Here is a 26,393-nt window from a genome sequence, read left to right on the forward strand (position 1 = left end):
GAGAGAGAGAGAGAGAGAGAGAGAGAGAGAGAGAGAGAGAGAGTCAGAGTTCCCTGATCAGGTGTTAGGTTGTCAAGGCCTCTCACCTTGGGTAAGCACCTCTAGCCTTAGCCTTTCACCTATACAAGTCTCTTTCCATTGTACAAAGTATAAAACCTTCCAGAAGGAAAACTTCAAAAGTCACAGAAGACTTAGTTATGTCATCAGGACTGCGATGGATACAGACTTTACTCCAGCGTGACCTGGTGAGATGGGCAGGGTGCCATTCAGACAGCATAAACGTTACAATGCCCATTCGGATCCCCAAACCAGCAGTGGAGGAACAAAAGAGGAGGGGCATTGACCCTGGAGGGGAAATGCCTGCCTTCTGCCACCAAAACATGCCCCTTGGGCCTGGACCTGCTTCTCTGCTCCCCCTCATCCTACATGCCTCCCACGGGGGCGGGGGGGGGGCGGGGGGAGAGGCAGCGGGTTTAGGCTTCCAGCAGGAAGGAGTTGAGCCTGCATGTGCAGGGCTAAGAGGCTACGATTCAGCCAGGAAGGGAGGGGGCTTTGCAAGATGGGGATCACAGAGCCACCTCAAGTCTGAGCAAAGGTGCTGTGTGGAGAAGAGACTAGAGCTGCTCTGGGGGGCTCTCAAAGGTTGATAAAGAAGCAGATGCTTTGGGGGGGGCGTGTTTTGTTTTGTTACAGAGCAAAGACTGTGCTGGCCTAGCAGAGGGTGAATTCTTATTCCTGAAGTCTGGTGAGATGGGACACGAGTGTCAAGCTGGAAGTGGGAGGCTAGCCCAAGGGAGGAGGATTAACCGAACCCTGTGAATGAGGCCTGAGGCTCTAAGGCCAGGGGTGCTGAGACTGTGCTCAGCACTGACAGGACAAGCAGGTCATTTGTTTTAGTTTCCCTTCAGCTCTGCCCTGAGGGTTATGTGTGAGGGGAAAAAGTCAAGGGCCTGACCCTATCTAGGAAAAAGACCACAGTCTGCAGAAAGACTGGGAACTCCAGTAGGCCACTGAGGTGGGACAATGAAACCCCTTAGATTTGGGGGAGGCTTGTCCTAGGCAGGGTGCAAACACACAATGGAGTACAAGGCAGGCAGGGCTGGAGGAGGTGGGGACCATAGTAGCCGAGGCAGAGTCCTCGCCTCCTGACATGGGCATGGGCCAGGATTACTTCTGCAAGCAGCTGCCAGGCTATTCAGAGGGGATGCCTGTCAATACGGCCTCCACCAAGCTCAGAAAGAACCAGTCAAGTCCTCCTCAGCAGTGAGTCAGCGTGCTGGCTCAGGACTGAGATAGAGGAAGGAGGCCAGCATGGTCCCAAGGGCCCTGAGTTGTTAGAGTTGACACTCTGATGAGGCATTCAGGAGTTAATTACAGCAAGGAAGCCAGGAGGGACTTGGATAAATGAACTCTGCGGGTGAGAGGCTGGGTAGCTATAACAGCCTTGTGAGAGAGGAGAGGCTAGGTTAGAAAAGATAACAGTGGTGGTGGTGTGTGTGCGTGTGTGCATGTGTGTAGGTGTGTGTGTACGTGCGGAGACCCTGGGGGCATGTGGGTTGAGCACACAGTGTCTGTGTGGCATGGGTAAAGTCTGTTAGTTTGAAGGAGGGTAAGACCATGTTTATGTCTGTGGATCCTACCTACTTGTATAGTGACCCACCCACGTCACTGTAAGCAAGCCTGCAACTACTTAGAAAACGTGTTCTGGTCCTGTCTCCAATTTACCCAAATACCAAGAGTCTTGGAGCTTCTAGGCTGTTTGGAAGCTACAAGGACACTGGACCCTCCTAGTACCCATCCTGGCCTGGCCCTCTGGGCAGGGGAGGCTATGGAAGACAGGAAGTGAGATCAGAGTCCAAACAGTCAGCTCCTCCCAAGGAGAGATCCAAGGACCATTGTGGAAAATCTGGAAACTACAGGTCACTATTCGCTCTAAATGATGTGGTCCCAAACTCAGCCATTCAGTGAAAGACCGATCATCCTCACACATGCAGGAGGGTACGCATCATACCCAGGAAGGACTGGTACCTGGGGCAGGAATACTTTATTTTCTTCATCACTGACCATGCAGGACTTCTGGCCACTAGCGTGGGCCCCTAGCAGTCTCTAGAGACAAGGGGAGTGGGCAGGTCACCATGACTGCCACCTCAGGAGGCAGTGCAACCTCAGGGTCCAAAGACAGCCACGTGCCATAGTGCCTGGCATCCTCACCGAGCCAACCTGGCACAGAGCAGGTGTTCCTCAGAGGTTTGGTGAGTTAACGAGCCATCAAGTGGGAGACATGGCCCAAGGGACAAGCCGTCACTCTAGGACAGCTCTAACAGAGCTCCATGAGTCACGCAAGTGCTCCAAATCTGTGCTGGCCGGTGTGGTAGCCCCTGGCCATGTACAGTACTGAGCTCGGACAATGACCAATAAAACCGAGTAACTGGGGCTGGGGACATGGCTCGGTTGGTAGAGGACTTGCCTAGCATGCAGAAAACTCTGAGTTCAGACTGGAGTATCACATAGAGCAGGTATGGCCAGCCAAGGCTCCAAGAGACCCTGCTTTTAAAACTCAACTTGAGGAACTGACTTTTAGTTGAAATTAACTACAGTTTCCATAGCTACCTATGGTGAGTGGCTTCTGTACTAGACAGATAACTTTAAAACACTATGGAAAACTAAGTACAGCCTGGGCCCTATGGTGACAGGGATGTGCCGGTCACATCTATGCACGGCTGGGGTGAGTGCTTAGAGTCTGACCTGGCAGCTCACATCACCTGCTCTGTCACTGACCTAAAAAGGACAGCGCCACACCATGCTGGGAATGATGGCCCACGGCTTCAATCCCTCCCTGTGCCACCTCCTCGAGAGTTAACCTCACCAGCACGCCTTCCAAATGTGCCCCTGAGTTCCTTTACAGTGAGCACACAGCCACCCTCCAGCTCTGTCCCCAAGTCAGTTTCTGGCTGAGCTGACATCGGTCTCTTCCACACTGAGAACAAAGAATATTCTTCCAATGAAGACTGTCAATCACAACACAGTTCCCCCCCATCACCCCCACCACCCACTCACACACACACACACACACATGCACGCACACGTATGTTCACACAAATACACATGGAAACAGAAACAAACACACTTATACATACACACTTGTGCACACACATGGAGACAAGCATGTGTGTGTCCATGCCTACTGCACATACACAGAGCAAGCACATGCCCACACCCCACACAATGCTCTTTGACCCTGATGAACTCCTTTCTACTAGCCCCTGCTCACCAGCCCCTCCCTCTTCTTGAAAAGCTCCCAAAGAATCACGCTCTTTATAAATGTTTAATATGCATGAGTGTGTTGCCCTACATGTACGAATGTGCACCACATGTGTGCAGTGCTCATGAAGGCCAGAAGGGGGCATCAGATCCATTGTAAACTGCAGTTACAGATGATAGGGGAAGGGAACCCAGGCCTTTTTCAAGAAGAGTAAGTGGTCCTAACTGCTCAGCCATCTCTCCAGCCCTGAAAATCATGTGTTTTAAAACCAATTCCAAAGGCTTCTGCGTGTTTCCCTAGTCACTTGGTGATTCCCTCATCCTTCCCACCTTTCCTGGACTCTGCCTTTTACCCTGGGCCATACATTTTATTTTGCATTCTGACCTCTTCTTTTCTTTTCTTTTCTTTTCTTTTCTTTTCTTTTCTTTTCTTTTCTTTTCTTTTCTTTCTTTCTTTCTTTCTTTCTTTCTTTCTCCCTTCCTTCCTTCCTTCCTTCCTTCCTTTCTTTTCTGGGGTCCACAGCTAACCAAAATTTATCAGAACATGTTTATCCCAGGTATGACCCCCTCCAGATCTGAGTTCTTCATACCTCAGGCCCCTTTTGTCAATCTGAATTCATCACACCATGTTCCCAACAGGCAGGCCAGAACACAATGGGACTCCTGACTAGAATGGTAAGACAATGGTCGTACCCTTTGGCTAGCTCCCGCTAAGCCCCAGCAGCTCTTGGACAGGCCTAAAGCTCACACGTGAGGCTACTAAGGGGAAACCTGTCTTATCACAAGATCCCTGTAGAAGCCACCAAAGGCTTACCAGCAGCTGCATGGTTTTGGCTGAGCCCATCAGCACAGCAGGAGGCCCTGTCCCACCTTCTTAGCCCAGCAGGGCTCATGCAAACATGGGTCTCAGACCCCAAACATGCTAGCTGTGTGGTTAATTCCAGTAAGCTCTACTCACTAAAAGTGTCTGTGTGGGCTCTCCGCCGCTCCATGAGGATGTCCAGAGGCACCTCAAACTCAACCACAGCCCACCGCATCCCAGAAGCCCCCTCTCTATCCTCAATTCCCACTCTTCATTCCATCTAGCCGTAAAGCCAGCTGGCTTTGCCTTCAGAATGCACCTAGGCTCCTCCGTGCACTCAGCACGTCTGCCATCACCGCACTCCTGGTCTGGACCACCATGTCTCACTGATCTCCCTACTTCCCCATCGGCAGCTACCCTTGCTGAATTGGAAGACCCTGGGATGACTAACCCTAGCTCCCCTCAGCACCAAGTCAAGGCCCTCACGCAGACTACAGGCTCCAGGCTGTGGCTCACGGACCCATTCTGCCTCTCCTCGCCTCTCTTTCTGTTCCTCGTGTCCTGTGGACACACCTCAGGTTCTTTCCAATGCTGCCTCCCCTACATGGCTTCATGCTCCCCACTTTCAGATCTCCAGTCTACTTTGAGAAAGCTTTCCCTGGCCCGAGATATTAAATACCAGCTTCCCTCTACCCACGGTTCTCGGTAAGTTCCTTTCCCTGCGCGACTGCATATACTCGTGTCTTTTCTGCCTGCCACCCCCACAGAATCTGCTATGTTCAGGGCCATCTCCTCATGTAAGAAGGTCCTGAATACCTGTGCTCTGAATGTACTCTTATTGACTTCTATTTTTTTAAGAGAAATTTAATTTTTGTTTTTAATTGTTGTGTGTGTTTGTGTGTGTGTGTTTGTGGGTGTGGGTGTGTGCATGCAGGAGCTTGCAGAGCCAGAAGAAGAGGGCACTGGATCCCCTGGAGCTGGAGTAATAGGCAGTTGTGGGCCACCTGACATGGGCATTGCACTAGCCCATGAACAAATGCTCTAGCAGTAGGTGCTCTTAGCCACCAGGCCCCTCGCCAGCCTCTCTTACGGGCTTCACCATCCTCTGCTCCCGCTTCACAGACAGGCTGGGGCTCAGCAGGCATAAAACTACTCAAGGCCCTGTGACAAGTGGTTTGGCTAGAATGGGAATCTAAGTCCCACCCTGCAGCCCAGCACAGTGGCTCCTTCACACCAGTAATCCCAGTACTTGGAAGGCTGAGGTAGGAGTGCCACGAGTTCAAGGCCAGGCTGGGCCAGAGAGTGAGACTGTCTCAAAAAAAAGTAGAGAGACTTTTCAAGGCAGCCAAAAGCCCAGATGGCTGTAGAGGATGTGGACATTTCTTAAATATTAAGTAGGCATTTAATAAACTACCTGTACTACTAGCCGCAGCTTCGATCCTCAGCCAGAGAGGGGATGCTCCCAGCCCTGGCCGCAGACCACAGATGCCCAGCTGCTGAGGAAGAAAACGCTGCCAGCAGCAGTGGTAAAAACTGCTGAGCCAGCTCGGAAGGTGCTTGGTAGTCTAGTGGGAGGGGAGGGCTTGGGCTGGGGGCGGGGTTCATCAGTGCTGAGCTTACCAGGCTGCCTGGAGACCTCACAACACAGCAGGGCCCTCCTGTCACCAGGAGTCCCGTCACTGCACTGTCTGAAACAGGGACGGTCGTGCCTTGCTAAATTCGGCCATTCTGGCATGAAGAACATTCTGTAAAGTCTAACTGGTGGGAACTGGAAAGCAACAGAGAGACCCATGTCTACCTCACGACTTAGGGGTGGCTCCTACAGGCTTTTCTCACATTTAAATATCTTTCAAAGCTAAAACGAAGGCTAAGAACATTCGGTGTACTCGAGAGTGTTTCTGTTTAGAAGCTGAAATGAAAATCCATTTCCAGATTAATGCTGCAGGTGGGGTGTCTGTGGGGTGACACACCCCTACTTTTCAACACTGGAGACACTGAGGACCAGCACCTAGAGGAAGAGGTCACGCCCCTGTGACCTCTGCCCACACTGACCCTTCTTTACACAGCAGGTCCATCAGCCCCACCCTACTATTGCCAGGACAACGTTGGGGAGGGCACTAGAAACCTGATCCTCCCCCCCCCATGACCCTCCCAAGAGACCCGAGCTCAAGGTTAAGGTGACTGTGCCCTGCTCTGCGCTCACAGTCAAAGAACTTGGGGCAAGCGCAGAGCAGGCCTGAGCAGAGGGCGGAGCACAAAGAAGCTCAGGGACTGAGCTATGATCTAGTGCATTCTGAGCTCACAGCTCCAGCAGAGAAACCCACTCACGGGGCAAACAAGGGAGGACCGTGACCCAGGCAGAGGCAGGAAAGGAAGCAGGTGACAGCAGCTGTTCTCCTGAATGGGGGACGCTACTTCTGCCCTGCTTCCGAGGTGCTGGGGAATAATCCTGTACACGCGTTAATAAGAAGCTGACTGGCAGATAGCTAGGCAGCAATTTCAGGGCAGAGAGAATGCTGGGAAGAAGAAAGGCCAAGTCTGAGGGGTCGCAAGCATCAGAAGAAACAACATGGGAATTTCATAGAGGAGGTAAATGAGCCTTGAGGCAGCACAGAGATGAATAGAAATGCGTTAATTTAAGTTGTAAGAGCTGGTTGGAAACAAACCTAAGCTATCAGCCGAGCATCAGCCCTGGCTGTCCTGGAAGTTGCTCTGTAGACCAGGTTAGCCTCAAACTCATAGAGATCAGCCTGCCTCTGCCTCCCAAGTGCTGGGATTAAAGGCGTCACTGCCTGGTGGGGTCAGCCAAGCATTTATAATAATAAGTCTCTATGGTTATTTGAGAGGGATTGCCAAGACACAGAGAGCCCGCACCTACACCAGGGCACTCGCCTAGACAGCGGATGACTCTCTTAAGAGCCCTGTACACCTAGCATCTCCCATCAGGGTCTGGTGGAGGGTAGGGGCTGAAGGGAACACAGCCTGTGCTGGCCGCTTCCCCTGCACGTCACCTCCCTATCCCCTCACTCTTCCCTCAGCTGCACCTCACTACCTGGGAAGTGAGTGCTTCTGGGGGGTGATTCAGATACCTCACGATTCTGAGGTTTGTACCTGGTAACAGGTGTGACGTTCTGGGTACCTGCTGTTGCCAGGTGCCAGTTGGGGTGCTTAGCAACTCTCAAGGTCCCAAACTAATCCCCAAAGTAAGGTCCCATGGGAATCACCACAAACAATCAAAATTCTTCCCTTTGGGCCTCTGGCTCCACACTAACATTGCCCATGGAGCTGTGGGGAGGCTGGAGAGAGGCCCCAAGTTCACTCAGGTGGCTCCTGGACGGCCTGTGAGACAAGAACAAAGCCTCTAGACCAGCCGTTCTCAACCTGCGGGTCACAACCCCTTCTCATGCCAGGATCACGCGCAGACATACCGACGAGGCTTTGGTGCCCGTCAGACACGGCTCTGCTCGACAAGGAGGCCGGGGCCAGAGGGGCCAAACCGTTTTGTTCCTGTCTCCACCCATGTGTCACCCGAGACACGCCTCCCTTGTGAAAGTGGGGGAGGAAATGTCTGTGTGTGGAAGGCCTGGGAGCCGTCTAGCCCACCTTTACCCCAGGCAAGAAGCCAATCACCTCCGTGAAGACAGAAGGGAAGGGACCGGAACTAGAAAGGGCCCCTGTGGTATCAAAGGATGAGGTAAAGAGGAGATTGGCTGAGGGGGGCGCGCAACCTCCGTGAAGGGCACATCATCTGCCATGAGAGCAGTTCAGAAAACACTTCATGCCTGTAGATGCCATCAAGTGAGGCACGGGCCCGAGTGCTGCATTCTGGGAAGAGCCTCATCTGCCTTCAGAACTGGTACCGAAACGGCCTGGCATTTATACAAGGACTGCTCAGATGGTTGAGTGTGGCAGTGACTTCAAGAAGGGGTAGGGTCTACACCCAGACCACCTTCTGTCTGCTCCTACTAGGGCTTCCGCCACCCTCTGTCCCAAGTGTCCTGTCTGTCGTCTCATCTCCATCCATACCAGCTCTGACAGAGGAAAGCAAACGGGTGCCTGCACTATCCCAAGTCGCCCAGGCTGAAGCTCCTGCCTATAGTCAACCCTGATGTCCAGGGAGGGAGTGACCTCTGTCCTGACAGGAACAGAGGGGAGAAGGGTGCTCTCTCAACCAACTGCCTTCTTCCTCCTTGGGCTTCCTTCAGCCAGTGTGTCCCCAGGGGCTGAAGCCATGTCCTAGTGGTGAATAACACCAAAGGACTTTACAGTTTCTAAGCTCACCTCTACCCTCTCCTTTCCCGGACTTCCCAAACAATCCATGCCAATAATATAGATTTTTAAGCCCAGTTTTTCAGAAGGCCAACCTGAAGACAAGGAGGCACAGCCCCAATGTCACACAGGGGAGTGCCAGACCCTACTGTCCCAAGAAAGCTGGTGTATGCATTGGATACAGATCTGATGTTACCAAAACAGGGGTAGTAGGGGCGGGGCTGCTCCCCTGCGACACAGACTCTGGTGTCAGTCAGAAAAGGAGGCAGCACAGTGGGATGGGGTATACAAGGACCTGGGTCTGCTGACCTCGTGACCAAGGACAGTCCCAAGGGATCAGGGTTCCGCAAGCAAAGAAATATTTTCTACATAAACACGAGACATGCAAGTGCCTCAGTCCACGCTCGTCCATCACTAAGAGGAGTATAAATTGTTTGAACCTGTATATGGTTCAATTAGGCAATGTTTATCAACATTAACAATGCACAAGGCTGCTGCCTCAGAAAGCTAAACACAGTGGTACCTGGCAATTCCACTGCTGGGTTGGTACCCAGAAGGAGTGAAGCCAAGACTGGAATAGATCTTCAAACACCGGTGCTCACAGTGGCATTATTCACCACAGACAAAAGGATAAACAAGAGGATGCTCAATAGTATGCCACTCCAAGGTCCTGGTGCTGTAACTGTGGTCTACAACAGCACCATGCTGCCTGGGAAGAAGGAAGCCGCACATGCTACCCACAGACACACCATGAAGACTTTAGGATAATAAATAAAACAAGCCGGATGCTAGAACAGTTGCTATACGATTCTACTTATGGGATACCGACAACAGGCAGCTTCAGAGTCGCCGCCAGAGCATGTGGGGGATGAGGAGCCAGCATTGAACGGGCAGGGTTCCTTTCTGATGGTCATGACACAATGCTTTGTGTCATAAGTGGACTCAGTGCCACTGAATGTACGCTGAAAAGTGATCAGAGGTGGGGCTGACTCTCAAGGTCCAAATGAGGAGCAGAAGGAGGGAGAACATGAGCAAGGAAGTCAGGACCGCAAGGGGTGTGCCCACCCACTGAGACGGTGGGGCTGATCTAATGGGAGCTCACCAAGGCCAGCTGGAATGGGAATGATGGAGCATGTGATCAAACTGGACTCTCTGAACGTGTCGGACAAGGAGGGCTGACTGAGAAGCCAAGGACAATGGCACTGGGTTTTGATCCTACTGCATGGACTGGCTTTGTGGGAACCTAGCCTTTTTGGATGCTCACCTTCCTAGACCTGGATGGAGTGGGGGAGGACCTTGGACTTCCCACAGGGCAGGGAACCCTGACTGCTCTTTGGACTGGTGAGAGAGGAGGAGGGGGAACGGGGGGAGGGGGAGGGAGTGGAAATTTTTAAGAGAAGAAGAAGAAGAAGAAGAAGAAGAAGAAGAAGAAGAAGAAGAAGAAGAAGAAGAAGAAGAAGAAGAAGAAGAAGAAGAAGAAGAAGAAGAAGAAGAAGAAGAAGAAGAAGAAGAAGAAGAAGAAGAAGAAGAAGAAGAAGAAATAGGGGTTGAGAAGATGGCTCGCTTTGCAAGCACGAGGGTCTGAGTTCTGTCCCAAAGCCATAGCTGGTGGTACGGGCTTGTAAGCCCAGCACTGAGGAGGCTGAGGCAGGCAGATCCCTGAGGCTTCCTGACCAACTGGCCTAGCCCTGCCTAGTTCAGCCTAACCCAACCTTGCCCTGCATAGCCCAACCTAGCCCAGCCTATCCATGCCTAGACAAATTTCAAGTTCTGGTCCAGTAAGAGACCCTGTCTTTAAGGAGCATGGTGGGGGGGTGTGATGACAACAGACAGACATTACCTGAGGTTGTTCTTCAGCCTGCATACAGGTGCATGCACGTGTGCGCGCACACACACACGCACACACACACACACACTGCACACACATAAAAATTCTAGCTCTCTAGAAGCAATAAGAAATACTGAAGTTGCTAGGATGTGAGGGGCAAAAGCCTCAGAGGGAAGAGAATCGCATTTAGGTGAACCTAATATACTTTGCCATCTTTCCCTTGGGGCCAGGAACAGAGGGCAGAGGTGAGGGAGTCTCAGGGGCTGGAGAGATGAGACTTAGAGAACAGACTGTCAAGACAGAGTACCGGGGCTGAGATGCTGGAAAACAGAGAGCTGAAGCCCAAGCCTGACATCCGGTATTCTCTTCCTCTTGGGTGCATGGAGGCAGGAGGGGTGGGACACAGCATCCCAACAAAAGCTGCTAGAGAAGAAGATACAGACAGAAGATCACTCTGCAGCAGTCTCACCATCTAGGGCGCTCAAGCCCCGCCCCCTAACATGAGAGCCAGTCTCCTAAGAGCATAGGGCAGAAGTAGACCTCCTCTAAACTGTTCAGCCCTAAGTCATCTTTTCCCCCACACTGGACCAACAGGATCTGTTCCAAACACAGATGTCTACTGTGGGAAAGGTAACAAAAAAAATTTTCTCTGAAGAGACACAGTGTCTTTCATAGTCACTTCAGCCTCCCATACACAGCATCTAGCATTTAGTAAAATAAAATAAAATAAATGCCAGGAGACAGGGCCAAAAATCAAGAGAAATAGACCCTCCGTATTTCAGATACTATGGTTGACAGAATCTTAGCGTAATTGTTCTAAGATACAGATATGACTGGCAGGATCTTAGTGTAAATGTTCTAAGATACAGAATGGTCTATTTAACCAGAAAACTGAAGTCAGGGCTTTTGAAGGACTCGGTTGAGTTGTGTGCACATGTGCTGTGCCCACAGAAGCCAAAGAGGGCATCTGATATCCTGGAGCTAGAGTTACAGGCAGTTGGGAGCCGAGGACCAAGCTCAGGTCCTTTGGAAGAGCAGCAAAAGCTGGGCCCCTGAAATCACACTTTAAAGGTTAACGAGAGGTCAGGGCGTATTAATCCAGGAAGTGAGATCGGTGCCTGGGGACCTCTGTATGTACGTTTAGTCGTGATTCTTCTTCACAACAAAAGGGAACGGAGGCCGTGGTGCGCGGAGGTCCTTCTGTGTCTCAGCACTGGGTTCCTCCTGAAGCTGGCTCTCAAACAGGATTGCCCATGAAGAGTACGAAGCAGAGACCAGTCCTGCACTTGCCACGCCCCTGTATGCAGACAGTTATAGGCTCTGCATTTAAGGAGCTACACCGAGTACATTTACCTGCCGTTGTGGCCGTGAGTACCACTTTTATTAAGGCTGGAAAAAAAAAAAAAACCCAGAGGCTGGAGACACAGCTCAGGGGAGCAGGACACCTCATGTGCAGGCTTAAGAATCTGATCCTGAATGATTGGCACACATGGAAAAGCCAGGCTCGACCATGGCTGCCTGTACCCAGCACAGTAGGTGGGGTAGACTGGGGGAAGCTGGGAGCTTATTGGCTAGCCAGCCTAACCCAAACAGAGAACTTAGGGTTTCATGGGAGACTTTATCTCAACGGAATAAGGCAGAGAATGCAGACATCTTCTTCTGACCCCCATATGCACACACACACAGAGGCACACATACATGCATACAACACACATACACACACTATATAAAGAAAGCCCAGCCCTTACACAAAATATTTTTATGAAAAACTTAGAGCGGGGGGGGGGGGGGGGGGGGGGGGGGGGGGGGGGGTGCGGGGGGGGGGGGGGGGGGGGGGGGGGGGGGGGGCAAAGACGCCAGGACTTGAGCAAAAAGATGTGGGCATTTAACACATTCTCAGCCACACTCCAGATGAAGTCAACGACAGAGTGAGGTTTCTGTGGACTACCAGAGACAGAGCTAGTGTTTACAAAGGGAGCGAGACAGTGAAGAAGGTCGTCAGGAGAGACCAGTACCAAATGACCAAATGAGTATGAAAGTGCATGCTTATAATCCCAGCACTCAGGAGGCAAAGGGAGGAGGGCCAGAAGTTCAAGGCTACGTTACAAGTTCCAGGTAGCCTGGGCTATGAGAGAACCTACCTCAAAAGCAAACACGTAAGACTTCAGCCATCAAAATTGCGCCTGAAAGCTGTATGTGTTAAGAGACGTTCATCTCAGGGGCAGCACTGAAGCTGCTTTCATCTGTAAATGTTGAAGTTTGACTGTGAATTATGAGGCTTCGGGGACCTAATCTAGGGGGCCGAATAGGATCTCTGTCATTTAATGCCATGGCGTCTGCTTCCTCAGACACTCACAGCGAAGAGTCTGCGTCACTTTTGCAATTATTCTTTTAAGAATTATAAACCGAAAGAATTTGCACCTTAATGTATCATAAAGAAACATTACTTAAAGGAATTATAAACGCCATCGTTCCTGGCATCGTGGGTGACTGAGTACAACTGTCAGAGCAGAGGAAGAAAAGAGTAGAAACCTGACATGAGGGCCGCACGAGTACGCTGAAGCCCAGGAGGAAAGACGAGGATGAGAGGGACAGGGACATCAGCATGGTAGACCACAGCACACCTATAGTCACAGTGTTCAGGGACAGGGACATCAGCATGGTAGACAGCACACCTACAGTCACAGTGTTCAGGGGACAGAGGCAGAATTGTCACTAGCTCTAGGGCAGCTACACAGTGAGACTCTGTAATTAAAAAGCAGAAAGGCATCTGGGCAGTGGTGACGCAGGCCTTTAATCCAGGCACTCAGGAGGCAGAGGCAGGCGGATCTCTCTGAGTTTGAGGTCAACCTGGTCTACAAGAGCTAGTTCCAGGACAGCTAGAACTGTCACACAGAGAAACCCTGTCTTGAAAACCAAACCAAAACAAAAAACAGAAAGACACTGGGAGGTGGTATTGGGAGGCAGAGGCAGGAGGATCTCTGTGAGTTTGAGGCCAGCCTGGTCTACAGAGTGAGGCCCAAGATATCCAGGACTACGGAGAGAGACCCTGTCTCAATAAACAAAATTTTTTTAAAGTACATTTTAACAAAACATGTCAAAGCTTATTCCTCGAGGTTATATACATAGAAGACAACAAGGACACAAAGGAAATCAAAGAAAAAGAAAACAGAAAGAAGAAAACGAGAAAGGATTTTTGTTATTGTTTGGAGTTTTGGGGGGGGTTTTCATTTGTTTGTTGCTTTTTGCTTTTATTTCCTGATTTTTCGAGACAGGGTTTCTAGCCAGGTGGACCCTCCTGTCTGCCTCACCTGGCAGTCAGCAGGGGGCAGTGCCGGCTCCTGCACAGCAGGCTGCCAGCACCTGCAGGCTGCTTCACAGTGTTCCAGATTTCTGGGGCACCAAGAAGGCCCTTCCTGCCAGTTCCCAGGCTCTCTGAGCTGACCCTGCCCAGAGGTAACGTGTGGACCTGGAGATAAGAACCTAAAGGTGCCACAGCCGGCCCCAGGTTCACAGCTTACAAACCACTTCTCGACAAAGTGCTTCTCAGTTGACCCTCTGGAGATCCCGCAAGGATCCGCACCTCTGCATATGAGGAAAGCAAGGCTCAGAGCTAAAAGAACTTTGGGCTAGCTCAGAGGTAACTCTGCAATGCTGCCACCATGGCATAAGAGATCAGACACACAGCATCCTTATAGAGCCATACAGGGAAATCTATAAATACAGCCAGGCCACAGCAGGTCCCTGAGAACACCATGGGCCACAAATCACAAACCTTTGTCACCAGAGGCAAGGGAAATTCTCCCTATAAACCCTGCTTTCTGAAAAAGATGACTCCAAGGCCTAACTAGGAAGCTTCTAGATCTCTCTGGTAAACAGAGGACATGTACCCCAAGGGAGAGGACACGCACGCATCTGCTAAGTAACTACTTGTGCCTTCAAATACTGCTGTCTAGAGCAATGGTTCTCAACCTTCCTAAAGCTGCAACTCTTTAACACAGTTCCTCAGGTTGTGGTGACCCCCGACCATAAAATTATTTTCGTTGCTACTTCATCACTGAAATTTTGCTACCATTATGAATCATAATGTAAATATCTGATGTGACCCCAAAGGGGTTGTGACCCACAGGTTGAGAACCACTGGTTTAGCGCCTATGAATGAGGCTGAGAGCAGAAGCTTAGTCAGCAATTCCTAAAACTAAAGGCCCATTGGCCTCGGTGGCAGAATCTAGAAGCTTTTGTAAAGCTGTAACAGCCCCCCCACACACACACACACCACCCGCACAACGTGGCATGTTACCCAGGGTGGAGAGTCGGCCTCAGTTTCGAGGAAGGGAGACAAACCTACAGGAGATTGGTGGATGTCATTTCTAGAGACCTCTAAGACGTGTTTGAGATGAATCCAGACCAAAGCCCACTTAGAAGGCTGAGTCACATGGGAACTGGGAGGACCGTTCTGTGCGGATTAGGCTGGAGCACGGCCAGTAAACAGAGAGCGGAGACAAGCAGGCCCTCCTCCAGATGGAGAAAGATAAACAGGAGGGGCCCCAGGGACCTGGCAGCTGCTGCTGCTGCTGCTGCTTCCGAAGTGAAGAGGGAGGGGGAGGAGCTGGGAGGGGGCATAGCTGCCCGAGCCCACAGCACCTGCAGGCCCCTCTCCTTACCCACTCCGTCCAGGCCCAAGGCCCACGGCTCCCCCAGGGTCCCCCACAAGCCCTGAGTCCCACCTGCTGCTGGCTCTGCTCCTCCAGGTTCATCTTCACCTCCAGCGACTGGCGGGCTTCCAGGAAGGCCTTGCGATGCTTGCGGTCTGCCATGTAGTAGGACATGATGCCCACGATGATGGCGCACAGGTAGAGGAAGATGTTGGCCAGGATCTATGTGTCGAGGAAGAGGAAAGAACAGGACTGATGAATATATATCTTCAGGGAAGCAGGGACAGGGAGGTAAGGGCTGGCAGGGATCGACGTCAGAGGCCTCTGAGTGGACCCTACCCTATAAACCACCATCGGCAAGATATGGCTCCATGCCAGGAACGTGTACAGGTCACACGGCTTGGATGCAAGTTTACAAGGCCTGGTGAAAGGCGGTTGTTGCTCTCCTACATCATACCACCATCAAGCCCTCTCCAAGAGGTAGAGCGACCCTTGGCTACTCAGTTGTCAAACCAGCACGTATGGATCCCCAGCTTACTAGGTTCTGTCAGTAGTACTAGCCCACTGCCTGCAAGCCCAGCACCAATGCAAGACCTTGGCTGTCAAGTGTTTGCCCCATCTGATACCCTACAGACTCTCCTAGGCGACCTAGCCCCCAGTCATGCCTAAAAGGCTGCTGGATTTACAGAGCCAGTTGCTTCCTGCTATAGGGAGCCTTGAATACAGACCTGAATGTTCCCATCAGACACGGCTCCTGATGTTAGCAGCTGCTGGCTCTGAGCTTTGGTGGCTACCTGAAGTGGTGGGGCCCTGTTGGGTCTGAAAGTCTGCTGATCTGAGTGAGCCTTCTCAGGCAACACTGTTGCCTGGTCCAGCTCGACCTGTTTCTCTGGAGTCAGTGCCACATTTTTTTTAAGGGTTTATTAATTTATTTTCATTTGTAACATGTATATGAATGTTTTGCCTACATATATATCTGTGCACCATGTGCAAGTTTGGTGCCTAAGGATGCCAGAAGAGGGCACCGGATCCCCTGGAACTGGAGTTCCTGATGCTTGTGAGCCACCTTGTGGGTGCTGGGGATTCAGGAGTAGTCAGTGCTCTTACCCAATGAGTCCTCTCTCCAGCCTCTCCCCACCCCACTCCCACACACCTTCATGAAGCCATTTTTCTCTCCCAGTCCGAGTTCCTGAGGTCCTGCAGGAAAGCACGGGGCAGGGGGCAGTCACCACCCACAGAGGTAGTGTGGCTATCCCTCACACAAGCTTAGAGTTGAAAAGCAGGAAGGGAAATTAGGAGTTTCATTTCTGGTCCTCCAAGGAGAGAAGACTGGCCCAATGTTGTGCATGGTGGAGTCTGGGGTCAGGGGAAATTATGGTGAAGGACCTTACATCGATGCTTCGATGGATGGATAAGGAAATGAGTTATGATTCACTTTCTGGGTCTCCTGGTTATGCCACACCCCCTCTGAGCTGTTTTTTGTTGAATCAGGGCTGATCATCAGCACCCTGAGGACTCACCACCACCACACCCTACAGGATGTTCCCAGGTCTGGGGGCACAAATGCTTGGCAGTGTTGAGTCCATGGGAAGCCCCACCACAGAGCTACTGAATAATAATGGCTTCGGAGGTGGAGTGTGTGTTTCGGCTAGTCAGAAGTCACTATAGGTAGATTCCTGAGCTGCGGAGTGGCTGGTTCTACCATCTAGATCTGTATCAATCTTGGGCCTAGGCAGCCGCAGCTGTCACTACCTGGGGTCAATGTCTTTAGCAATATACCTGTACTATCTGCTCTCTTGACAGATCCCAACATCTGAAGTGGACAGACTCAGTGGAACATCAGCCTGACCATCTGAAAATCTCTGGAGTTGGGTCCAGTGAATGCAGTCAACTATATGGACCCTGTTAGGTCTCAGTGTCAGTCTAGGAAGATGCCCAAGAATCTCCACCCGCCCAAAGGCCATCTTCCTGCAGAGCCAAATGCCCTTGGCTTCTGCCCAGACCCTCAGGCTCACAGAGCCATGAATAGGGTCAGGCTGGCATCCTATGCTTCCTGTGTGCGCCAGGCTCAAGGAAAGACGCTGCACGTGGCAGTAGTATGCAACTGGGACTCATACAGCTAGGTCACCACTTTGAACCTCAGTGTCCCCAAACTGAGGGCTCAACCAGGAAAGGACACCCTACAGCCACAGGTCTGACTCTGGAGAAGGCATGCGTACATTTATCCCCGGCTAATTAGCTGGAGCTAAACCTTGACATTATCCTGTCCCACCACATGGGCAGGCCCTGCCTTCCTGCTTGGCCATCTCATAGGGATGGATGAAAAAGACACAGTTATCCATTGGGGTGGTGGCCCAAGCTAACAAAACTATGATCCCCCCCAGGCTTTAACTCAAGGGATGTAGATGCAGGCTCATGCCTGATGATACTCTTCTCAGGACAGACAGTGCATCTGTATATATTCTAAAATAAAGGTATACACAGTAGGACACAAACTTGGGGCCACCCTGGGCTTACACCCCACCCTCACTAGCCAGGTGGCCTCTGAGGCCATTTGAGCTGTTCTGAGCCCAGTCTTGATGGACACTGCCTGGTCTTTATTAGCCTCACTTCCGAAGGCAGCAGTTGGGACTGGGGAAGGTTTGATCCATGGCATCCAGGAAGGAGCGGAGAGCTGGAGAGGTGGGTGGCTCTCAGGTTGTCATCGGGCTCCAACCCTGAGCCCACAGTCACAGCTGCCTCACCTGTTTCCCAATCAGTATTTGAAGCTCACTGGCTCCAAAAAGACTCTCTGTAAGGAAGTGGGTTTGCAGGGCCCAGGGATGCCAAGAAACTCCACGCCCCACACCCTGGGGATTTACTTATTTCTAACAATTTTAGAGCCCAGGCTTTGAGTTTCTTAAACCTTCAGTCTTCTTCACTTGCCCAAACCCAGCTGTTCTAGCCCAGCCCGTGCCCTCCCTTGCTATGGCTATGGGGCCTGAAAGCAGCTTGGCAGTCTCTGACCTAAGTAACAAGTGCTGGGAGGCTCAGCCAAGGTCTCACTGAGGCCAACTCGGCCCCCACATCCAGGGCACGAATCCAAGGCTGCCAAGCCAAGGAAACCTCGAAAAGTCCAGGGAACCAGAAGCTGGTCTTGAGGGGAGAAGATTCGGGTGTGCACAGGTGGAGCCCTGAGGATGGTGAAGAGGGCTCCTGTTACGTCACTCCATGGTCCCTCAGAGGACCCAGGAGGTGTGCCGAGTGAGCAAGCCAGGGCAACAGGGCCTCGGTTTCCCCACCGTGTCGACAGTACATCCGCTCTTAAGACACAGGGACACCACACTTCCTTAGCCTCCTCTCAGTTCCAGTCCCTGCTGAGGTGATCAGGACATCACTCTGATTTGATAGGAGTAAGCATTGTCCAAAGAACTCCAATTCTTCAGACTCCAAAAGGCAGTCCATATCTCCAGACATGAGTTTAAGATGAACTATAGGATTTCTGGCCATCAGATAAAAGCCAGCATTTCTTAGGAACTTGTGAAACTGGTTTCCATCTGCCAAAAGGAGCCATTTCTCTTGTTCTGTCAGAAGGGACATGTGGCTACCAGGGGCAGCTTTCAGTCTATCAAAGCCCAGGACAGCCTCCAGACCACCCCCCCAGTACGAGTACTGGTTTTGCACTGCATAGTCCACGCTAGCATCCTAGCCCTTTCTCATCTCCCCCTACCCTGAGCTCCCTCTAGCTCATGGGTGATGTAGGTGGGTCTTCTTTCTATGTGTTGCTTTCATTGGTTAATTAATAAAGAAACTGTTTGGCCTGATATGTCAGAACATAGGTGGGTGGAGTAGACAGAACAGAATGCTGGGAAGAAGGGAAGTGAGTCAGACGCCATGATTCTTTCATCCGAGATGGATGTAGGCTAGAATCTTTCCCAGTAAGCCACCACCTCATGGTGCTACACAGATTATTAGAAATGGGTTAATCAAGATGTGAGAATTAGCCAATGAGAGGCTAGAACTAATGGGCCAAGCAGTGTTTAAATAAATACAATTTGTGTGTTGTTATTTCAGGTGTAAATCTAGCCATGCGGGAGCCGGGCGGAAACGCAGCCTGCAGCACCTTCTACACATGGGCTTCTCTCCCCTCAGCTACTCCTTATAGTCCAGCTAGTCTCACTATTCTCTGCTTTCATTCTCACTACTCTACCTCTTGCTATCTGCTTACTCTCTTCCTAGGACTGCGTGTGTGTGTGTGTGTGTGTGTGTGTGTGTGTGTGTGTACGCGCGCGCGCACATGTGCATGTATGATCTATTCTTTGTCTCTTGCTTTCTCCACTACTCTCTCCAGCTGCTCTCCTTGCCTTGCCCTGGCTATGTTCAAGCTGCTTCCTTCTCTCACACCTATGATAAAAACCTTAACCATGTCCTGGAGCAGTCAGGTCAGCTGTTTTACTGTGCGCTCCTTGTGTACAGAAAGAAGCACAACGAAGCAAGGTCCCAAACCAAAACACACCACCTCCTCCCACACTCGGCTTACTCTGGGTCTGAAAGGCCACCCTGAAGCACTCAGCTTACATGAAGAACCCCCGTCTTTCCCCAGAAAGGACACCAGATAAGTTTTAAACTAAACCTGTCCCAAAGATCTCAGCCTTAAAGCACAAGAGTGTAGACTATGTCAGCTCCAAAGGACACTCCAATTACCCCAGATTCCAAAAGAAATGACAGCCTTGGCTCAGCTCAAGCAGGACTATAGAAGGATTGCTAAAAACCTACAACCAGCACTTCTCAGAAACCTGTAAAATGGGTCTCTGCCTGCCAGAAAGGGCTACTTCCCTTGGCATACACCTGTGGCTGCATAGCAAAGCCCACGCTGGCCTCCAGGCTCATTCAGTCCCTAGTCACAAGTACCTGTTACATATCCCAAAGCCCACGCTGGCCTCCTCACCTCTCCTACTCCTCTACTGTGCCAGCTCCCAGGTGGTGGCAGTTCACAGGTTCCTGTCCTTCCAGACACCCCTTTATTCTCTCTGTAACAGCAAGGCTCTCCCAGCCCCCCACGATTCTCTTCCTTGTTCTTCTCTTGCAGACGCCCCTGGCCATGCCCACTCTGCTTCAACTCCTCTCTACTGTGGACATTTCTAGATGCTTCTCTCTCTCATCTAGAATAAAAACCTCCCCCTGCCCAAATCCTGGAGCAGCCATCCTAGTGGCTTCTTTTCTGTGTCCTCACTTACAAGCTGCATACATTTAAGCCCACACAAAGACATATGTCTGAAGATGTCCCTCAGTTTCCAAACACAGCAGAAGTCACTTTCTCCTAAGGTATGAAACACAGAGGCTGCTCTTTCATCTACAGTGTAAGACTGTCTTGCTTAGAGAAGATGGGTGTATCCCTCAAGACATGCTTGAGGAAAGAGTAACTTTCACTCTGACAGTGAGCCAGCACCATGCTGGCCAGAAGGACAGGTGACTATTATGTGTCCTGTCTCCCAGGACCACTGTCAAGCGTGAGAAAGCCAGGCAGGTGTGGCTGAGCAAGGACATGACAATCAGCATCAAGCAGGTCCTACTCTAAAACACCTCTATGAGCACTGCCTCTCATTGTACTTTGAGAACTATAGGGGAGGCGTGCAGCCTTTAGGGAAAACTTGAACCCCAGTGGAGATCCAAAATGGACTGAGTCACTGTGTAAAATGGCTTTCTCAAAATGAGGCCTTCAGACTCACGAGTCTAGGAGCTTCCTTCTCAGAACTTGCTCTCCTCCCTCTAAAGCAGCCTGCAGCCTGCAGCCATCGCTGTAGCAGCCTGCATCCTGCAGCCATCACTGACTGCAGCAGCCTGCATCCTGCAGCCATCACTGACTGCAGCAGCCTGCATCCTGCAGCCATTACTGTGTCAGCCTGCATCCTGCAGCCATCACTGACTGCAGCAGCCTGCATCCTGCAGCCATCACTGACTGTAGCAGCCTGCAGCCTGCATCCCTCACTGGAGCAGCCTGCATCCTGCAGCCATTACTGTGTCAGCCTGCATCCTGCAGCCATCACTGACTGCAGCAGCCTGCATCCTGCAGCCATCACTGACTGTAGCAGCCTGCATCCTGCAGCCATCACTGGAGCAGCCTGCATCCTGCAGCCATTACTGTGTCAGCCTGCATCCTGCAGCCATCACTGACTGTAGCAGCCTGCATCCTGCAGCCATCACTGTACCAGCCTGCATCTTGTATCCATCACTGTAGCAGCCTGCAGCCTTCACTGTAGCAGCCTGCAACCATCAGGACTGCAACAGCCTCCACCTCACCCTAGCCACACCCAGACTACCCAGTCAGCTCCTTGTCTACCCTGAAGATCCTGCTCAGGACTCCCCATCCACTCTGAAACTTTCACTGCTCACAGAATATCCCACAGAGTTGGAAGGCATGCTTGCCACTATAGTCTCTCCGCCCATGGGATAGATGGGAAGTCAAGCACTTTCTGCCCTATTCTCGGCTGTGACCCCAGGGCCCTGATCACCTAGTAGGTGATCAGGAAGCCAGGAGTTGTTGAATGGGGACAGACCATGCTGATATTTACCATCCAGTCAGCAAACGGCACAGAAATGATCATCCACCTGCTACCCCAAGACACAGCTTGCTGCTTGAGCCTCATTAACATTCCCCGCTTCCCCAACCCACCCATCCTGAGAACTGAAAGGAGGAAGACCCAGATGATGCTAGAGGCTAAGACAGTAGAGCAAGTGGTTGGCAAGCCACCCAGAACACCAGGCTACCAGGCCACCAGGCCCAGACATCATAAAGGGAGGTACCGATTAAGGTCTGCATGGCTGGGGTGTGCGCATGCATGTGTGCATTCATGCACGTGTATAACTTCCACCAGGGAGGCGATGATGACATGATCATGGACGCATGGACATGAAAGAAGGATGGGAACCAGGTGTGTGACAGAGTCCTGTAATCTCAGCAGTCAGGAGCCTGAGGCAGGAGGACAGTTTGAGGCCAGTTTGAGCTATGGAACAATTCCCTGTCAAAAAAGATAAAGAAAGGATGGATCACGGATGAGAGCTAATGCTTGCACACCATGAAGTCTCAAGCCTTCCCCATGTAAGTGAGGTAAGAGATGAGACAGTCGCAAGGACAGCCAACAAGACAGACAGCTGACGCTGGACCTCTTACTACCTGGTCCAGCAGCACATGGAGTTCATCACATGTCATCTGAGGAAGGAGCCCCTAAAAGATCAGGTTGAGACACACTCAAATGACACCGAAGTGTCCCACTGTAGGGGTCCCCTGCGTACTGTTCTGTGTGGCGAGAGGTTGCCACAACATAGCTACCAGGTCCTTGGGTCTCTTTATACTAACTGCATTGTTTTCTTGAGCTAGGATGTAACTCAGTAGTAAACTCTTGCCTGGCACACCGCAAGCCCTGGCTTCCATCCCTAGCTAGCATAAAAACAAAAAGCCAGCATCCGCCCCAGCCCCCTGTAAAAAAGATTTCTTGACTCTGGAGCTACTCTATGGAAATTTCTTCTTTAAAAAAATCAAATAATTTGAAAAAGAATGACTAGCCAGGAGTAGTAGCACAAGACAGTCTATATATATATTTCTAACACTGTAGAGGTAGAGGCAGAAGATCTGGAGTTCATCCTTGGCTACATAAGAGAGTTCAAGGCCAGCCCAGGCTACATGAGACCCTGTCTCAGAAAAGAAAGAGAGAGAAAGAGGAAAGAAAGCTAAGAGGCCAGCAAGATGGCTTAGTCAGTAAAGTCACTCACTACACACATACACACACACACATACACATAAACACACACACCCTATATACATACACACACACCCTACATACACACACAAATCAACAAATATATATTTTAAAATGAAGCCAAAATAAAAACAATGAATACACGAACAAGTCTCCCAAGTGGGTAAGGGCCCAGAGCACAGCTTCACCCAGCCCACGCAGCCTGAGGAAGTGTTTACAGCATGCAGGCTTGAGAGGAGTCCCTTGAGGAGCCCTTCCACTTAGAAGTCTATGCATCAAGATGCCTTCAACTTTTCTAACAGCCCTCGGGGAAACAGGCTGCTCCAAGACGGTTTTAAAATTGAAGCTGTCCCTTGGAGGTGGGCTGCTGATTCTCTTGCCTTAGAAGCTTACTGCAGCCTGAAGATTCCAGAGCACTCTGTGCCAGTGTTGGTGTGGGTCGTCCTGGAGACCAATGATGCTCTGTGACTGGGATTAGGCAGCTCTGGAGCCTCTCTTCATTAAGACATACTTGGATGTTTTGGAAAAAAGTCTCTAAGCAGCTGCAGGGCAGGAGGGAGCAGGAGATGGTAACTTACAAGGCTGCCAGTCTCCTCTTACCCAAGGGGAGTGCACAGAGCCTGGGGCTATGCCATGCGCTACAAGTAGGGTTCCCAGCTCTGGGGAAGCATTACCTTGAACCTTTGGAGAGACACCCATAGTGGCTTCCATCAGTCAGGTTGCTACTTAAATGTCCCCTCCTCCTAGAGACCTTGCCCACCACATCACATGGCTCTGTAGGACATTTTCTGTCCCCAGGTGCCACTCCCTCTTTTTCTCTCTTTCTATTTATTTATTGCTTGCTGATTTTTTTTTTTTTTTGAGACAGGGTTTCTCCATAGCATTTTGGTTCCTGTCCTGGAACTAGCTCTCGTGTAGACCAAGCTGGCCTCGAACTCACAGAGATCCGCCTGCCTCTGCCTCCCGAGTGCTGGGATTAAAGGTGTGTGCCACCACCGCCCGGCTTGATTTTTTTTTTTTTTTGAGATAGGATTTCTCTGTATAGTCTTGGCTATCCTAGAACTCACAGTGTAGACCAGGCTGGCCTCAGACTCACAGAGATCCCCCTGCTTCTGCTTCCCAATCGCAGGGAATAAAGACTACATAGCTACTGCCCTTTCTTTCACCCTTTCTTCCTTACTCATTTGTCTGTTTCCTAAGCCAGCTCCTTCAGGGCAGGGGTACTTGGGCTGTTTCTCTGACTGGGAAGTGGGCCAGGGCCACGGTCAGACAACAGTGCTAAGAAGAGATGACCTTGAGCTGGCAGGCTAGAGAGCTGGGGGCAGTAAATGTCCCCTCTCCCACACTGGGCTCCTCATCAGGCAAAGTCCCAGAACTGCGGTGCCAACAATGTCCTGGAGGTCTTCTTTAAGCACAGCCAACAAAACACAGGACTCGAGTATGCCCTGTGTTGTGCCCTTACCATCCAGGTACTTCAAGTTTCTGCAATAGGGCCTTCCAGAAGCTTCCTGTATTATTATGATCTTGAGCATGCCTCTAGAGAAAGCTACTTAATGTCTTTTCAAAAACTAAAAGGACTTCTAGATAAGGTAGCTATCCAAGTTGACATTTAGACAAGGTCCCTTGTGGCCTGCTACATTGCCAGAGTTGCACTACCCAACTCCCAGAGGCACCATCACGAGGCTCTGACGTAGTGACTTCCCCAGAGACTCAAAACATGGAGGCCATGATCTTCAGGCTCTTCTATCTTTGACCTGGCTGATCCCACACATTCCTTTACCCCAGTAACAATGGGCTCTGTTCAGGCTCCTACAAGATAAACAACTGTACAAGTGGTTGTGGTGGCAGCACGTCTTTAATCCCAGCTCTCGGGAGGCAGAGGCAGGCGGATCTCTGTGAGTTCAAGACCAGCCTGGTGTACAGAGTGAGTTCCAGGACAGCCAGGGCTACAAAGAGAAACCCAACCTCAGGAAATAAAAAATAATAAACAAAAAAATGAAAGACTGCAGGACTACGTGAAACTAATTAGAACCCCACTTGCCCCAGCCCTCCTGCCAGTAAGGGTCTACACAGGATGACTCTGTAAATTTAGCTTTGTCAAGAACTTGTACACTTCCCCTTTCCCCTGCAGGGAATGTAACTTGTATTATGTCAAGACTAAGATCAGCTCCAACATGCCTCCCTGTTCCTGAAAACAGAATTCATTCACTCATTTCATTCATGTTTATGTACTCAGTATCTTACTGAGTATCAAGATTTGTAGATTGATAACTATACTCACAAAGGCCTCAGTCTTGAGGGTGAGCAAACCAGAGAAGGCCATCTGGCCAAGGCCATCTGGTCAACCTCCTTGCTTTCCTGCAGATAAGAAGCATTGATGTTGAGCATCTTACACTACCCCAGGGTCTGATCATTCAAATATGGACTAAGTTCTAGGGTAATCAGTGAGTCCCTAAAACTAGGGAGAGATTGCCATTTTGCAATTTTATAGAGCACAAATTCATTTCTTTTATCAGATTCTCAAAAAGATCTATTACCCCAGATGACTAAGAAGCCCAAAACCAAAGAAAAGCCCTCTGTTCTTGTTGCTTCAGCGAAGACACAGAAAACCGCTGGCCACAGCACTTTCTGTCTTTTCTTATTGATAGAACCTCATTATTTAGTCACCTTGGTCTCTTTCTCCAAGCCAATAATTCCAATCCCACTTGCAGAGCCTATTTTAAAACGCTTTAATCATGTTTGGATTCAGGCCTTTCTTTTAAAAGCGGTCAATTTAAACCTATTGAGCTTTTCCAGTGGGTGGCAGGCCCCATGCAGGGGCCTAGAGATGAAAGACCTCAGGGGCTCGAATCTCCTGAGGGTAAAGATGCTGCAGTAAACAGGAGAGATTGATTCTGAGGAGCAGGAGACTAAGTCAGCAAAGGGCCAGAGAGAAGCTGTGGCTAGACTCACAAATAGTGTTTTCTTACACACAGTGAAAACAACAATAAATCTTCATATAAGAATTCTGGGTGGCTAAGAATCCCATCTAACTCCTAACCTATGACCAATACTAAATGAAAGAAAGGCAAAGGTAGGGGCTGGAGAGATGGCTCAGTGGTTAAGAGCATTGCCTGCTCTTCCAAAGGTCCTGAGTTCAATTTCCAGCAACCACATGGTGGCTCACAACCATCTGTAATGATGTCTGGTGCCCTCTTCTGGCCTGCAGACATACACACAGACAGAATATTGTATAGAAAAGAAAGAAAGAAAGAAAGAAAGAAAGAAAGAAAGAAAGAAAGAAAGAAAGAAAGAAAGAAAGAAAGAAAGGCAGGCAGGCAAAAGTAAACCATGTATGAGAGTAGTCTGAATATTAGGGTTCCACACTTCACAGTCTCTCTGTCGTCTTCTCCCTTCTTCTTGGCCTTTGTTGTTGTTTGGTTGGTTAGTTTTGGTTTTTTGGAGACAGGGTTTCTCTGTGTAGCCCTGGCTGTCCTGGAACACATTCTGTAGACCAGGCAGGCCCCAAACTCAAGAAATCCACCTGCCTCTGCCTCTGCCTCCCAAGTGCTGGGATTAAAAGTTTGCACCACCACTGCCCAGCTTCTAGTTTTCTTCTAAGCAATGCCAATTGTATTTATAACACAGACCCCTCCTCACATTCTGGAACCGACTGGAAGGAACCTGGAAACTGTTCCAGGGGCTGGAGAGATAATCAGCTTGGAAAATGCTTGCCAAAAAAAGGCTGAGGACATGAGTTCAAGTCAGAACCCAAGTAAAAATGCCATGCATGGTGGTGCCACATATAATCCCAGTACTGGGCGGGAGGGGTGGGCAGACAGGTGGACAGGGGCTTGCTAGCC

At 50.5% G+C, this 26,393-nt stretch overlaps 1 protein-coding gene across 5 annotated transcripts in view; it reads right to left on the bottom strand.

Moving 5' to 3' along the window:
• Positions 1-26,393, bottom strand: part of Adcy3 (adenylate cyclase 3) — a 74,113-nt gene that overhangs the window by 23,663 nt on the left and 24,057 nt on the right. For all 5 annotated transcript variants that reach the window (XM_050125879.1, XM_050125882.1, XM_050125878.1 and 2 more), the window contains exon 3: positions 14,888-15,037. In XM_050125879.1, the coding sequence (XP_049981836.1) occupies positions 14,888-15,037 (150 nt within the window). The remainder of the gene's footprint in view (positions 1-14,887; positions 15,038-26,393) is intronic.

This window comes from Alexandromys fortis, unplaced genomic scaffold, assembly GCF_014885135.2.
Source record: "Alexandromys fortis isolate MF-2015 unplaced genomic scaffold, M_Fortis_MF-2015_v1.1 scaffold_252, whole genome shotgun sequence".
In the NCBI taxonomy this organism is placed as follows: domain Eukaryota; kingdom Metazoa; phylum Chordata; class Mammalia; order Rodentia; family Cricetidae; genus Alexandromys; species Alexandromys fortis.